We start from the raw sequence: 13,844 nt of genomic DNA on the forward strand, positions 1-13,844 counted from the left end.
GAGTGAGTGAGTGAGTGAGTGAGTGAGTGAGTGAGTGAGTGAGTGAGTGAGCGAGTGAGTAGCTGTGTGGGGCTTGGCTGCTGTCTGGGGTTAAACCACAACCATGTCCTGAAGTTAACTCTAATGAGTCAGTGAGTGATGGTACAACCCAACCATTGCTATCATAGCTCAATGAATACTAGGTAAAATCAAAGAAACAAAGCATAAAGCTTCAAGGATAGTGAACAATTAAATGCATTCTTCTTGATCTATTTCAATGAGCAAAGCTCTGGAAGCAAATTAAGAGGGAAACAGACAGTATAATAAAGAATCTTTTGGGGCAGGCACCTCTCTTTTTCTACTTCCTCTTGCATTTTGCTGATCAATCTTTCCAAGTCATCAGGTGAGCCATTATGTTCTTCACAATAATCAACCACTTTTCGACTACGGCGTTTTGGTCGGCCTGTAGGACTCAGCTCAACTACTTCTTCCTGTGGGAAATGAGAACGTTTCCATCAGCAGCAGTTTGCTTCAGACTCAAAGGCCTGTGCTGACCCAAGAATTCTCAAAGCCAAAAAGAGGTCTCAGTGATGTACATCATGCAACACTTACTTAGACTCAGAAGCTTTGAGTTTGGCTAAGTAGAAAATGCAGCCCAAATTTTAAATTGTAGATCTTAGATCGTAAATTTTTTAATTGTAGATTTTGAAAGTTTGTTTGATTTTAAAAAGCCACATTAATACCTTTTAAGCCGTAACTGTCAATTCTATGAAAACTGTGTTCTTTTTCCCCTCAAGCTACAAGTAATCAAGAACATATTTACACTTATATTGTTTTAGTTCTGTGCCCACAGGCCTATCACGGTAACTGCCAAAATAGATAATAAAAGGATCAGACTAAAAGCAAAAAGGGGGTCTAGTTACAAGAGTAATGAAGCAATACCAGTGTGGTTTCACCTACAAACTACTAACATCTGTATCAGCAGATACCTCATTATTTCCAAGCAGTTTCCTAATGGTGCGATTCACAATGGCAGTATAGAAAGTTTCTTGCTTCTTTGCCAGCGGTGCATATACCACAACTTCTCGCTTAGGAGGAACCTCCAGAGCAACATCAGATTTCAGTCTTCTCAGTAAGAAAGGTGTCAGAATCTGAAATGGTGAGCAGATGTTACAACTACTCAAAACTCTCAACGTGGCTAGTTTAAAAAAAAAACAAACAGGCCTACTAATGTAATGCTATTTTGCCAATTTAAGGCAAGGGAGTTAATTTGCACATATATTTGATTTTTTAATATGGATGCCTTCCACTCACATGCTGGTGTGATGTGTTGAAACAACACATCCATTGACATTTTAAAAATTTTGAAGTGTTTAGTAAGGGTGTAGTAGTAACTACATTACAGACCTTTCATACAAATTCCAATAACTGAAAGTAATTTTATTATGAAACAGCTCATTTTGCTTGTTATATTTCCTAAATCAAGTTATTCTGGAAAAGTCTCAAACCTTTAACCAAAATAAATAAATAGTCATCAACAATTATATATAGAAGACACAGTTTAGATCTCTCACTGTCAGCCTTTGACAGGAAAATGATAGGTCTGTAAGCATTTACTTCCACGCACTCTCTTAAAAAAAAAAAAAGCTTTTGACTGTTAGCCTGAAGACAGGCACATTATGTAACTAGTTTGTCAAAAGGTTTTCTGTTTGACACCTAAAAGTTACATAACTTCCCTCAAAGTTATCTTTCAACAAAATATATCCACCAATTAAATCTTTTGACAAACTGAAGCCTGTAAACTGTAATTAAGTATGACTAAACTCAACTCAATTCCAGAATAAAAATGAGTAATTATCAAAGAGTTATATTGTTTCTTTGGCATTTTTAAGTGCTGTAAATTGAAAAAAACCCCACAAGTCTAAGGAAGTCAGAAGTGCCACAACAAAAACCTCAGACCCAAAATTCAGCTCCACAAACAAGATTTTTATACACTTCATAATAATGGTTAGTGTTAAAAATAAACCGTGAAAAATACAACACAACACAAAGGATAAGTGAAAACCTGATGCAGCATATGCAAGATGTTTTGCTCCCTTTCTTTAGCAATAATATCTTCAGCAGTTTCTGTAATGCTGGTAATATCAAACCAGGATTCAAAGCTATAAAAACAAAAGAAGGGAAAAAAATCGGTACCTTTGCAGCTATTATTCTTCATTATTTAAGTATACTATTCTTCTCTTATTCTGTGAATTAAGAAAAATAAAGCCCTAATATCCATCATGAATAGAAGGTGTACAGAAGGAATTTCTGAAATACACCTGTCAATTCAGAAGTTTGAGGTTTTAAGTGATTTGTAAAAATACTTACATTAAGTTGAAATATCCACTGTGATCTATTATATTCAATCTAGTCTGTAACTTTTTCCAAAATTAGTCTAAAGACTGTCTTGGCAGTGTTCTTCCACCTGACCCCTACCACTGCAGAAAAGGACCTGTGGGTCCTGTGTCTGCCAGCCTCACACAGCTTTCTTCAGCACCACAGAAGAATCTCAAAGCAGCACCAGGCACTTACGGTAAGACAAACCTCTCTCACCACAAATGCTCATGTCTTTGCTCAGAGTTGAGCTTCCACTATCACAGAGATGACAATTAATTCCTTCCTTTCTGAAACAACTAAGTGTGAAGCAAGGCACATTTGAAAAAATCACACCAAATTACAACCATACCATAAAACAGCTCTTCACAAGCTGATATAAGTTTAATAATTAAAGAGTCACAATAATGCTCAAACAGAACAAACAGAGATAGTTCCCACTATCAGATTGCAACCTACCTTTTCAAATCATCAAACACATCTGGCAACAGGAAGTTAAGCAATGACCAAAGCTCTGCCAAGTTGTTTTGCAGGGGAGTACCAGTCAACAGGAGTTTATTGTCTGCATTAAAACGTTTCAATTCTCTGATAAGGCGGCAGTTCATATTTTTAATCCGGTGACCTTCATCTACTATCAGGTATTTCCAGTAGCACTGCTACAAAAAGGAAGGGTATTTCAGTAAATTTTAGCTTTTTTTATTCCATCAAAACAGGGGCCAAATGAATTAAGCAGTAGTAGTAAGACTGATACTGCCTGCTACAAAGATTCTATTTACTGTATTTCACTGTGCCACACTCCTAAAGCTGAGTCCAAACAGTTAATGCCATACATCTGCTTCATGGTGACTGCATTTAGTAAGCTTAGGTGGTTAAAATAAAACTACAAGAAACTCATCTTGCTGAATGAACCATTTGGATGTTAACCACAATATTTAAACACTATAGTTTTTATTCCAAGCCTCCCCAACTACCACCAATAGAAAGGTAATGAAAAGAGCAGGTAGGCTGTAACTATCTGCTTACTTTTTGGATAATGTTCTGTTTGAAGAACTTCTTAAGCATTAAATTCCAGCACTACTCTACCAAGGAAGCAGAAGCAAATGCCAGCACACATGCTACAGTATGACACTTATTCTACAGGCAGCATGTCAGTTTTTTTACTGTATTCAAAAGCACTGCTGCCAGTGATGAGGCACAACACTGTCCTGGGGCTTCCAGGAGAACTCAGATACCTGCAGGGCATTTCTGTCTCTCATTGCTATTTCAAAGGAAGTAATGACCACAGGATGGATCTGGAGTGATCCTTGTCGTCCATGAATTTTACGAACCAGTTTCCGACGCTCCTGCTGAGCTCCATGATAGAGCATCAGTGGAATCTGTAAAAAAGAGGTTACAAGTCAGGCAAACTAAGCTCATTTTAACCTAAAGAGAAGACAGTAGAAATGATGAGATCTCTTACAAGAAGGCTGTAAATACATAGCAAACCACGGCAGTGTGTAGTAACCACATAAACACCACAATTAAACCAATGTTCTATACAGAGAAAGTTTTAAGGCAAAGAATTAGAATAAAAATTAAATACTTTGTGCTTTTAAACCTAAGGAAGAAAAAGTCTTAATTTCTTTTACCTCTGGAGTAAATCTCTTGAATTCAGACATCCAATTTGGAAGAGTAGACAAAGGACCACATACTAAGAATGGACCAGGGACTCCTCGCTCCACCATCAGGGCTATTGTTGCAATACACTGGATCGTCTTCCCCAACCCCATTTCATCAGCTAAAATGCCATTAATACCATTTTCCCAAAGCATCTGCATATGCAAAAAAACAAAAGTAAGTGCAAAAGAATCAGCACACCTTCAGAAAAAACAAAGATCTTTAGGAATGTGCTAGCCGTGGAAACTCTCTACTAGGCCCATTTTATATTACAAATGAGGATGATTCCCTCCATTATGAATAAATACAAGCATCTGGTAAACCCCAGATATTCCCATGTAGATGTATGCATTCCAGCACCGTATGCCTGACTGTGGTGAAAAAACACAGAACAGTATCAAAGGAAAGTATGTAACTTAGTGTTATATCAAAAGGCACTTGTAGTGGTTTGAACCTTGTTTTCCCCCAGAGGCTGAAAAGTGGTAACCCCCAGGGGTGGAAACCCCTGGAAGTTTTGAAGTTCTGCCCAATGAGCGCTCCTGCAGAAATGTAAACATATCACAAGCACCAGAAGAGAAGAGTTGTAGTTTGGTTGGTAGAAGAGTAGCCATGTTGTAGGAGCCACAAGGGGCCCAGAGCCCCTTGGGGCCTCTGGGGCCCCCCAGCCCCAGTTGGGGGCTACAGAGACTTGGAACAGTGTTAGACTGGGCTAAGTGTCTGTAGTTGAGCTGGGAGATGTTTTCTCCAAACTGGGCAGCGGCCGGAGAAAAGCAGCCGAGCTGGCACTGACCGGAGAAGCGGTGGCAGAGAGCCAGAAGAGATAAGACGGAGCAACAGAGACATGCAGCACCGCAGAGAAGACTCCTGGAAGGAGAGTTGAGGAGAGGAGAGCCCGCAGCAGAACTTCAGAGTTCTGGGGGTAGGAACTGTACCAAACCCCTAAAACTCCTTTGAGACCTCCTAGAAAGGAGGAAGATGATGGACTCTTACTTGAAAGAGCCTTGAAGTGCAGCATGCACTGCAGAGAGGAGCTGAGAAGCTCAAAGGCGTCCTGAAGCTGGACCGGGACGGAGAAGGAATGCGGGGGGGGTTGACCTTGGCCCCCCTCGCTGCTGCTGCTAAGCCAGCAGCCTTGAGACAGAGCACGGAGCTCTGCAAAGGGGAATCTGAATCCCCTGAGGAAGGGACTTTCACGAAGATGCCCCTGCATTTCGTGATATACCCGTGGTGATGCGAGTCTGGTCCCTGCTGGCAGCCCACAGGTGAGGCCTTCGCTTGGACGGAAGGAGAGCCGAGGGGCTTGGAGACCCCCTTGTGTGCATTGAACAGAGATCCAGCTACAACAATCCAGTTACTGCTGCATGCATGAGATGAGGAGAACCTGCTGCCTTAGAAGAAGCTGCTGCCCTGAGAGACTGGAAGGGATCTGTCCTTCCTTCCCTCCTGGACTTTTATTTGGAGGGGAGAAGAGATCTGATCCATTGTAAATACTAGATGTCATGGTAGAGATAGTTGCGATCGTGTGTATAATGTGTTATAGTATTTATTTGTACAGTCATTGTAACATATTCCCTTTCCCCCACTTTGAGTCTAGTTGTGTTTTGTCTGGAAAAACCCATCTCACATTGAGTTGAGATGTGGGAGGGGGAATGGAGCTAGGGAATCGGATTTTGGGGCTATCTCAAACCATGACAGCACTTCACATTATATTATCCCAGGTTTTACTCATCCCAGCTCCAAAACATTTACTTAGTTCCCCTCTCTAAAAGATCAAGTTACTGTGCTGATGTTTCAGTTTTATGTAATCAAGTAGCTTCTGTGGGCATAGCTACCTCACTACAGGAACAAGGTGCACCTCCTGGCCAACACAGCCACCTGCTCCAGCCACACTTCCTTGTGCAGACACTGCCCATTCTGACAAGTGACAGAGCAACCTCTCACAAAAGAACAGAAAGGAAGACACAGAAGTTAAATCTCATCAACTATTGCTCCATACCCTTAGCCACTCCATGCCTTCCACTTGGTACCACCTCATTACACCACCAGTAAAAATCTTTGGCTGCTGAAAAGGCACTGGTTGTCCATTATATTTTCGTACTGGATCAAGAGATTGTTTGGCAGTGTGTCGTACAGCTTGACACAATCTATCCTTAATGACACTATTTGAGTCTCCATTTTTCTGCAGGTCTTCCGGATGCAGGTTGTCAGAAGAGCTTTCATCCTATAAAAGGAAGTTCAAGGAACACATGACAAGTGGAACACACATCAAAGCCCAGCTAAGACACGTTTCCCGAATTTACACCAGCCTTAATGTACAGTGGAGTAAGTCAGCCCCTGACACAAAGGCTTCTTTTGAGTATCTGTCAACTCAAGAGCAGACTTTTTAGATTCTTTACTCCTTTAGAACTGAAGAGCAGTGACAGCTACTGAAGCTATTTGGCTTATAATTTTCCACCCATAAAGCAAGCAGACTTAAAACCTTCCTCACAGCAGCTGGTACTTAATGAAGCTATTTCCCTTCTGGAAGTGGGTTCTAAAGAATGTTGGGAAGCAATTCAACTAAGCATGTAGCTTCTGAACTGCAGCAAAAGCAAAAGAGACCTCACCCACTATCTCCACACCTGAATGCTTAAAAATTTCTTAAGGTCTTAAACTCCAGTACAAATATTTTTTAGTAAGTTCTTATTTCTTTTATTTTTGTAACTACAGGTATTCTATAAAGTATAAATACATTCAAATTCAGTCTTTTAAAAAATAAATTAGAAGTTTTCACCTTTGATTTCTGAAATAAGTATTTAAGTGCATTCACACCACCTTTTTAAACTTCAATTCAGGACTTCAGTAACTAGCAGAGATGTTTATTTACAGGCAAGTTTAGAGATATGTTATAAAGTATAAAAAGCCCTCCCTCCCTTTGGGCTTAATGCACTTTAACTGCAATAATATGTGGTGACATACCTGATTTTCCACTTTACTCTTTTTTGCCACTGATAATATTTCCTGGAAACAAAGGGGGAAAAAAAACATGTTTATAGGCTTTTCAACCTTAAAGGCTACTATAATTTGTATTTCATGTGACCTTTTCATTTATTCTGCAATCTGAACATATTTTAAAAGCTTTCCATGCAACACCATTAATCATACAACAGCCTCTAAAACCAGACCACACACCAGAGAATACATCTCAATTACAAAGGGTAGCTGAAAATTCAACTGGCAATGTAGACTCTTCACAGCTTGCCTCCCTAAAGACTTGAAAAAACAAAAGAGCATCCAAATTCTACAGGTGTCAAAACATTGCTTGTTACATGGATCTTTGCTGGAAGAAAGTCATACCTCACAGACAGACTAGAGATGGTTGATAATCTCTGGTAGCAATGTATAAGAGAAAGGATTGCTCTAAAAAAGAGATGTCACAGCAATTGCTTGACCCGTTAAAAGTTGTTCAACAAAAATCCAGGCAAGCTATTTATAGTTAAGGCCTACCTCTTTGGACATAATTTCTGAGATGTTATATGTTCCATCTTCCCTCCCTCTCTTCTTTTTTGCACCTATAAAGATAACATTTGAGTTTATATAATGCATCAAACATTAAAGAAACCAAAAACACCAGTACTGAAAAAAGGCAAAACCCAATGCATCACCTGATTTCTCCTCTTTGCCATCAGCGGGGTTTTGACCCTAGAAAATAAACGTAGGAAAACGTTCATCATCTTATGAATCTCTAACTATCATGACACAGATAAAAAGATGTAATCAGACTCAAACCATTGCCTTTGACAGCTTCTTGAAACACTCCACTATTAGGCAGTTTTCAAAAATAAAGCAAAAGAAAGGTTCTGCTTATCTTTTTTATTACTTATTCAGTATCTTGGTTGAATAAGCAATCATTGCTAAAACAAAAGAACTGCTCAAAACAAATTGAAACCATTTTCTCCAATATTAATTAGTCAGAAACATCCTCTTAAGATGACTGCCATGGTCCGCAATTTTTAAACACTTTTAAACAATCTTATTTATTATGGTTAAAATATACATGGTATATTAGACAGATTCTACAAGTAAAATACTGGCTAATCAAACTTACTTATTTTTCCTACCTTGATCAAAACTAGCATTGTAATTTCTCAGACTTTTATTCAAAAAGTTGCATAAAATAGCTACCTAACCTTACCTTGGCAGATTTTAACATCATCTCTCTCTTTTTTTCTAACTTCTCTTTCCTCCTCTGTTCCTAAACAAAATAAAAACCACATATGCAATTTTTATCTTTTCATAACACCCACAAGAGCACTATCCATTACAGAAATGATAATAGGCATAGATTACATTGCTAATACAGAGTTCCATGTACTTTACAGACTTCGTTTTTGCAATGTCACTAAAAGTCTCTGTTCTGACACAGTTAAAAATGATAAAGCAAAATTTGGACAAGAAAGTACAACTGCTCTGAATTGCTTGTCAGTAAATACTTTAAACACTTAAATACAGTAATTTAGGAAGATTCCAATAAAATATTCCCAACTGCAAAGTCCTGAAGTTCACTGTACTGCAGTTAGTTTTCCATGTATCCAGTTTCCCTTTAAGTTCTACATATTACCACTCGTGTTCATTGCAGAACAGACAGCAATGTAAGTAGCCTAGAATGTCTTTAACAAAGAAGTGCTTTTATGTCTTGAAGAACTTAAGATTCTCACTCCATCTACTATTTCTACTTGCTGAAAGCAAAAGGATCCTGGAGAAAGAGATAAGAGACCTTGGTATTTATCAGATGGAGCAAGACTTAGTATTGAAACACTCACTCTAGAAAGGAAGTTCCTGCAGTCTGTCAAAGTCCCATTTTGGAGAATATTGTCCTCAATCTTTTCCCAAGTTTCTCCCCCTCTCTCGTGCATAAATTCTTATAAGCTTGTCCATAGAGGTACAGTTAAGAAAGTCAAGATAAAGCTACATATGAACTCAGCAGCCCATGGATTAAAAAAACCCACATAAAACTGTTTTATGGAAGCTATTGTTTGAGAACAGCATGGCCTCAGATCACTGTAATTTATAAACTTGTCTGAGGGAGGCCTATGTTAGCATCTTGAAGGTACACCTCATCCTCAGCTTTCAGTAAATAACACAAACAGGCTACAAAACTTCCTGCTTCCCAATTCTTTGCCTCTTTTATCCTCCCTTCAGGTCTTGTAGCTCCCTTAAACTTCATTTCTTATTTCAAATACTTGTCTTCCTAGCACTCAGGCCAAATGAAGAATTGTAAAGGCATCAGTTCCACCTTTACTCTGTGACTTGAAAATTATAATTCATGCTCTTCCCAGTCTGCTTCATCTATTAATTTATAGAACAAATTTTGAACACAATGTAAAGCACCACTTCATCCCTGTGCAGTAGGGTCCAGTAGATTTTAATGTTACAAATGAAATCTTAAAAGCATTTTACTTCAAACAGCTGGATGGTAAAAAAATCTCAACAGGCAGCACCTTAAAAATCCTCACTGCAGATCAAAATACACCTACCTCTAGTTGCTGCTGTTCCATTTTGGTTAGCAAGAATTTGGAATAAATGTTGCTTTTTTCAAGCAAATGTTGAAGCCTCTTATAGCGCATTTCACTTGATTCCCTGTCCCAAGAAGAGCGAGCCTGGCCAACAAAAAGAGATGTCAAACATTTATAGATACTTCAGAGTTAATGTTTTTAATATAAATGGTTCTTCAGGATAACTACAATTGTATCTCACACACACACACTCCCTTTTCCCTTCCAGCCATTATACATCTATGATTCATGATTGTATGGACTCACATGCAGCTGTGAAGTGCTGCAAAATGACAGTAACTGAGGGCTGCATTCACCTGCATATGCACCATACAAACACCCAGCATAGCAGCACATGGCATTCAAGGGCTCAAAGGTGCTTTAACTTCAATTTATAGATTTAGAGCAAAATGAAATTTAAGTTTATTTGCAGTCTGCAAATTTGTAAGGGAAAAAACCCTACCTGGCAAATTTCAGCACAGCTTCCCAAGTATTAGTTGGGACTCCTCCTTGTGCCATTTGCACAAAGTTACAGTTTCTCATTAAGAACAAGATATTCAGATAGCTATGAAACTATCACACTCAGTTTAGAGAGCTCAAGACAACTCCCAACGTGAAAACAATAACTTCTGCTCGCTTTGCTTACAAAATCTAGACACACTTTTCAAAGTAACTTCTGCTGAATTAGTAATTTAGAAGTTTGCAAATTACTCTTCAAAACTCAGGTCAAGACTTCCCCAAAAAGTAAAAAAGCATGCACCTTTACAGATTCATCTAACATTGCCTGTTAAATTGAAATATCAAACAAGTCATAGAATCATTTAGTTTGGAGCAGACCTAATACCATTGAGTCCAACCATCAACCAGCACTGCCCAGTTCATCATTACACCATGTCTGTAAGTGCAAAGTCTGTGCACTCTTTGAATGTGCTTCCAGGGATGGTGGAATCACCGCTTCCCCAGGCAGACTGTACCAATGCTGCACCATGGTGAAGAAATTTTTCAGAATATCCTCTCTAAACCTCCCCTGGCTCAACCTGGGACTGCTTGTTACCGGGGAGAAAAGACCGACCCCCCCATCTGTCTACAGCCTCCTTCAGCTGGTTGTAGAGAGCAAAAAGGTATAAATTAGCATCTCCAAGAGAAACCCCAGAGAGGCAAGATGTAGAGCTTTCCATGATGCTTATCTATGCCATCACCTTCAGAAGAAACTGGGGGAAGGGCACACTAAGATAAAGACAAGGGCATCTTCTGAAACTAAATACACAATAGGCAGGGAAATGGGGTATTTCCTGAATAATGAGACAAACTGTGTGACACTGAAAAGGTGGAGCACGTTTTTCCCCCCAGAAATCAAATCTTTATTTTCCACTAGTCATTCCAATCAGGTAGTTATCACCTTATTCTTTCATGGGAGAAAGATCTATCTCCACAATTTCTCTGGGGGAAGAGATTGCATTCTCGTGATTCTCCATCCAGTTTTTATTTCCTTCTGTTCTCCCCAATCCAGGTTTCACCTTCAGATGACAAGTACCTGAGCTCAGAAAGATCAACTCTTGATGGCAATGCCAAATTAAAACTAAACTACTCATTCAGCAAATTGCTATAGCTCATTTTTTATTGTAGTGAACACAGCATTCTTCCATTAACTGGTCAAACTGAAAGACTGTTCCTTTGACCAACTGCAAAAATTTCAAGGGGAAAAAAGAAAACTCAAAGATGCACAGCACTGAACTCGTGATATCTCACTTTAAGTGAAACCTTCAAGCCTCATGAAAGTGAGGGTTTCTTTCCCTTTGACTGAAAAGGTCAAAAACTTGCCACTCTTTTTCATCACTCTACATTCATACGTATTTGCACAGTGGTATTTTGCCATTAGCCCTCAGAAAGGACTAGGAACTCTTTTGTTGAACTGCTGTACAAATCACCTGGTGGGGGGTTTGCTGAAGTGACAAGCATAAGAAACACAGAAGCTGCCCCCAAAATGCCAGTAAGCCCGAGCTAACTACATGAGTAATTCCCCTTGGTCTGACTGGCCCCAGATTGCACAAAGAAAGATTGACAGAAGCACAAAGGACAATGGAGCAATAACCCTTGCTAGAGGTAAGTTCTGTGGATTCTCAAGAAATGGAGGCAACATGAAAAACCCCACAGCTCTATCACATTATAGCATTGCTACAGGAGTGGTTGGTTGTGAAAGAAATTAAATTCTAAGTCCTTTTCTCAATACTTCCTGTGCAATGAGATAATTTGCTCTACAAGGGTTTCCTCCTCCTTTCCTCCAAAAGAATTGCCTGCAAATTTTTTGTTCCTAGTCTGACCAAGGAATACTTGAAGTTCAGACAGGCTGTATCATCATTTACTGTTTGCAACAAGGAATATCGTGACACTTCTGGGAGAATCGGTACTATTTTCTAACTACAGTATCACAAAATACTGCATTCTATAAACATGTCTGTATGAATTCCAACTTTTTGTAGGGAAAAGAGTAATCAAAATTAGTTCCAAGCCTTAAGAGATTGGTATTTTTCAGGCCCTTAAAATAATGCTTCAATTTTTAAGACAGTGAAAAAAACATATCCACTTGACTTCTAAAGTATATTGAGTAATAGTACTACTGCCTTGAACTAGAAGATCCTTTAAGTCCCTTCCAACTCTAACCATTCCATGATCCCTTAGAACACAATTCCCCAAAAGAGCATTTAAGAGAATAGTTCTTTCAAACTTGTATTCTGATACCGATATTTTTTATCTGCACAGGTCTGGGAGCATCATGCTTTCATATTCTCTCTTCAAAACAGATTGGTTAGTATCCATCAGCATATGAAAACATTCACAGCAAGAGAGAAACGAAGCATACACCACTTGTTCTGGGGATGTACCATTTCCCTGAAGCAATCTGTATTCCCTGTAACACAAGCAAACCGAGGTATGCAAACCAAACATCGCCTCCCAGGATGATCACATGTACACTTCTCCTGGCAGCAGTGCCAAGTCAGGAGCAGCTCCTGGACAGCTGTGTGCAGGGAAAGGCAGGAGTGCAGATCAAGAGAGTGACAGGCATAAACCCGATCCTTTCAGCTGGGCTTTGTAAGCTAGGCTACTTCCTCGATGCAGTTCTGCACAAACTATACCTGCTACCGAAAGAAACACATAAGCGGGCTTATTTCTGGAAAGGATAAATGGAATTTATACAATTGTTCTGCAGAGCTCTGCTCAAGTACCTTTTTTGGTGGGGTCTTTTTAACCAAATAAGGACCACAAGGAGGGAAAGAATGGTTATGTACACACAGAGAAACACGAACACGAATTGTCTTTAATGTTTCTGGCAGAAATTCAGAAAAATATGAACTTACTACCCTTTCTGAAATCAGCTCACTTTAAAGGCACGATACCTTACATTTTTTGGCTCAGAATAACAAAAGCAAAGAGGCAATCTTCTCACTGCAAATTTCAGTGCGTACAAAACGCCACAACCTTCTTGCCGTTAGCCTTCAAAAAATAAAAATAAAAATGAAAGCCTCCAGGGGATGAGAAAAAGGCGCTTGTGCGCCAGTCACAGCCGGGCCTTTGGCGGCCGCTCACGCGTGTTTGTTTTGAAACCCAAGGAGCCGCACGGCCCGCAGGCACCCTGACAAGCCCCGCCGCGCGGGCTGCCCTCACCTTCTCCAGCATCTGCCGCTCCTGCTCCAGCCCCGCTGCCTCCAGCTGCTCCTCTTCCTTCAGCATGGCCGGCGTGATCACCGCCTCTGCCTGCTCCCCCATCTCGGCTCCCAGCGGTTCTGCAACGAGCGTACGGTTACCCTGGGTGACCCCGGGCCGGTCACCCGCGGCCCGCCCGGTCACCCGCGGGCCCCCCGGCCTCCCCTCACCCTCACCCTCACTGCTTCCTCCGCCGGCTTCTCCGTTCCTGGCGGGCATCGCCCCCGCTCCGGCACCGCCGCTCCCGCGCGCGCCGCCTCAGCGCCCGCCTCGCGAGAACAAAAACCGCGCGCTGCACAAGCCGCGCGAGAGGCCGCGCCACTCTCGCGATGCCGCCCCCTCGGGGGCCCGCGCGGGGGCCGTGCTGGCTCCTGGCACGGGCCCCGGTGCTTGGGCTGCTCCGCTCCCGCTGGAATGGGCTGCCCGGGGACGTGGGGGAGTCACCGTCCCTGGGGGTGTTTGAGGAAAGACTGGACGTGGCATTGAGTGCCGTGGTCTAACTGACGTGGTCTAACTGACTCGAAGATGTCAGGGTTCTTTTCCAAGCTGTGGTCCTGTCCGGCGCCCATCGGCACCTGGACAGCAGGACACGGCACC

General features: G+C 41.0%; 1 protein-coding gene across 4 annotated transcripts in view; it reads right to left on the reverse strand.

Moving 5' to 3' along the window:
• The window catches only part of HELLS (helicase, lymphoid specific), a 22,461-nt gene extending 8,935 nt beyond the window's left edge, over positions 1 to 13,526 (reverse strand). Inside the window, exons 1-14 of one of the 4 annotated variants that reach the window (XM_027649574.1) lie at positions 13,424 to 13,526; positions 13,209 to 13,327; positions 9,528 to 9,650; positions 8,186 to 8,245; positions 7,656 to 7,692; positions 7,498 to 7,562; positions 6,970 to 7,011; positions 6,008 to 6,232; positions 3,984 to 4,166; positions 3,588 to 3,731; positions 2,815 to 3,011; positions 2,045 to 2,141; positions 969 to 1,130; positions 328 to 470 (exon numbers count right to left, since the gene is read on the reverse strand). In XM_027649574.1, coding sequence (XP_027505375.1) covers positions 328 to 470; positions 969 to 1,130; positions 2,045 to 2,141; positions 2,815 to 3,011; positions 3,588 to 3,731; positions 3,984 to 4,166; positions 6,008 to 6,232; positions 6,970 to 7,011; positions 7,498 to 7,562; positions 7,656 to 7,692; positions 8,186 to 8,245; positions 9,528 to 9,650; positions 13,209 to 13,327; positions 13,424 to 13,466 — 1,640 coding nt within the window. In that variant the 5' untranslated portion in view covers positions 13,467 to 13,526. Of the gene's footprint in view, positions 1 to 327; positions 471 to 968; positions 1,131 to 2,044; positions 2,142 to 2,814; positions 3,012 to 3,587; positions 3,732 to 3,983; positions 4,167 to 6,007; positions 6,233 to 6,969; positions 7,012 to 7,497; positions 7,563 to 7,655; positions 7,693 to 8,185; positions 8,246 to 9,527; positions 9,651 to 13,208; positions 13,328 to 13,417 lie in introns of all 4 variants that reach the window. The other 3 variants (XM_027649573.1, XM_027649572.1, XM_027649575.1) reach the window with 3 other exon arrangements.
• Positions 13,527 to 13,844: the final 318 nt, after the last annotated feature.

Source organism: Corapipo altera, unplaced genomic scaffold (assembly GCF_003945725.1).
Source record: "Corapipo altera isolate COAL_440 unplaced genomic scaffold, ASM394572v1 53, whole genome shotgun sequence".
Lineage (NCBI taxonomy): Eukaryota > Metazoa > Chordata > Aves > Passeriformes > Pipridae > Corapipo > Corapipo altera.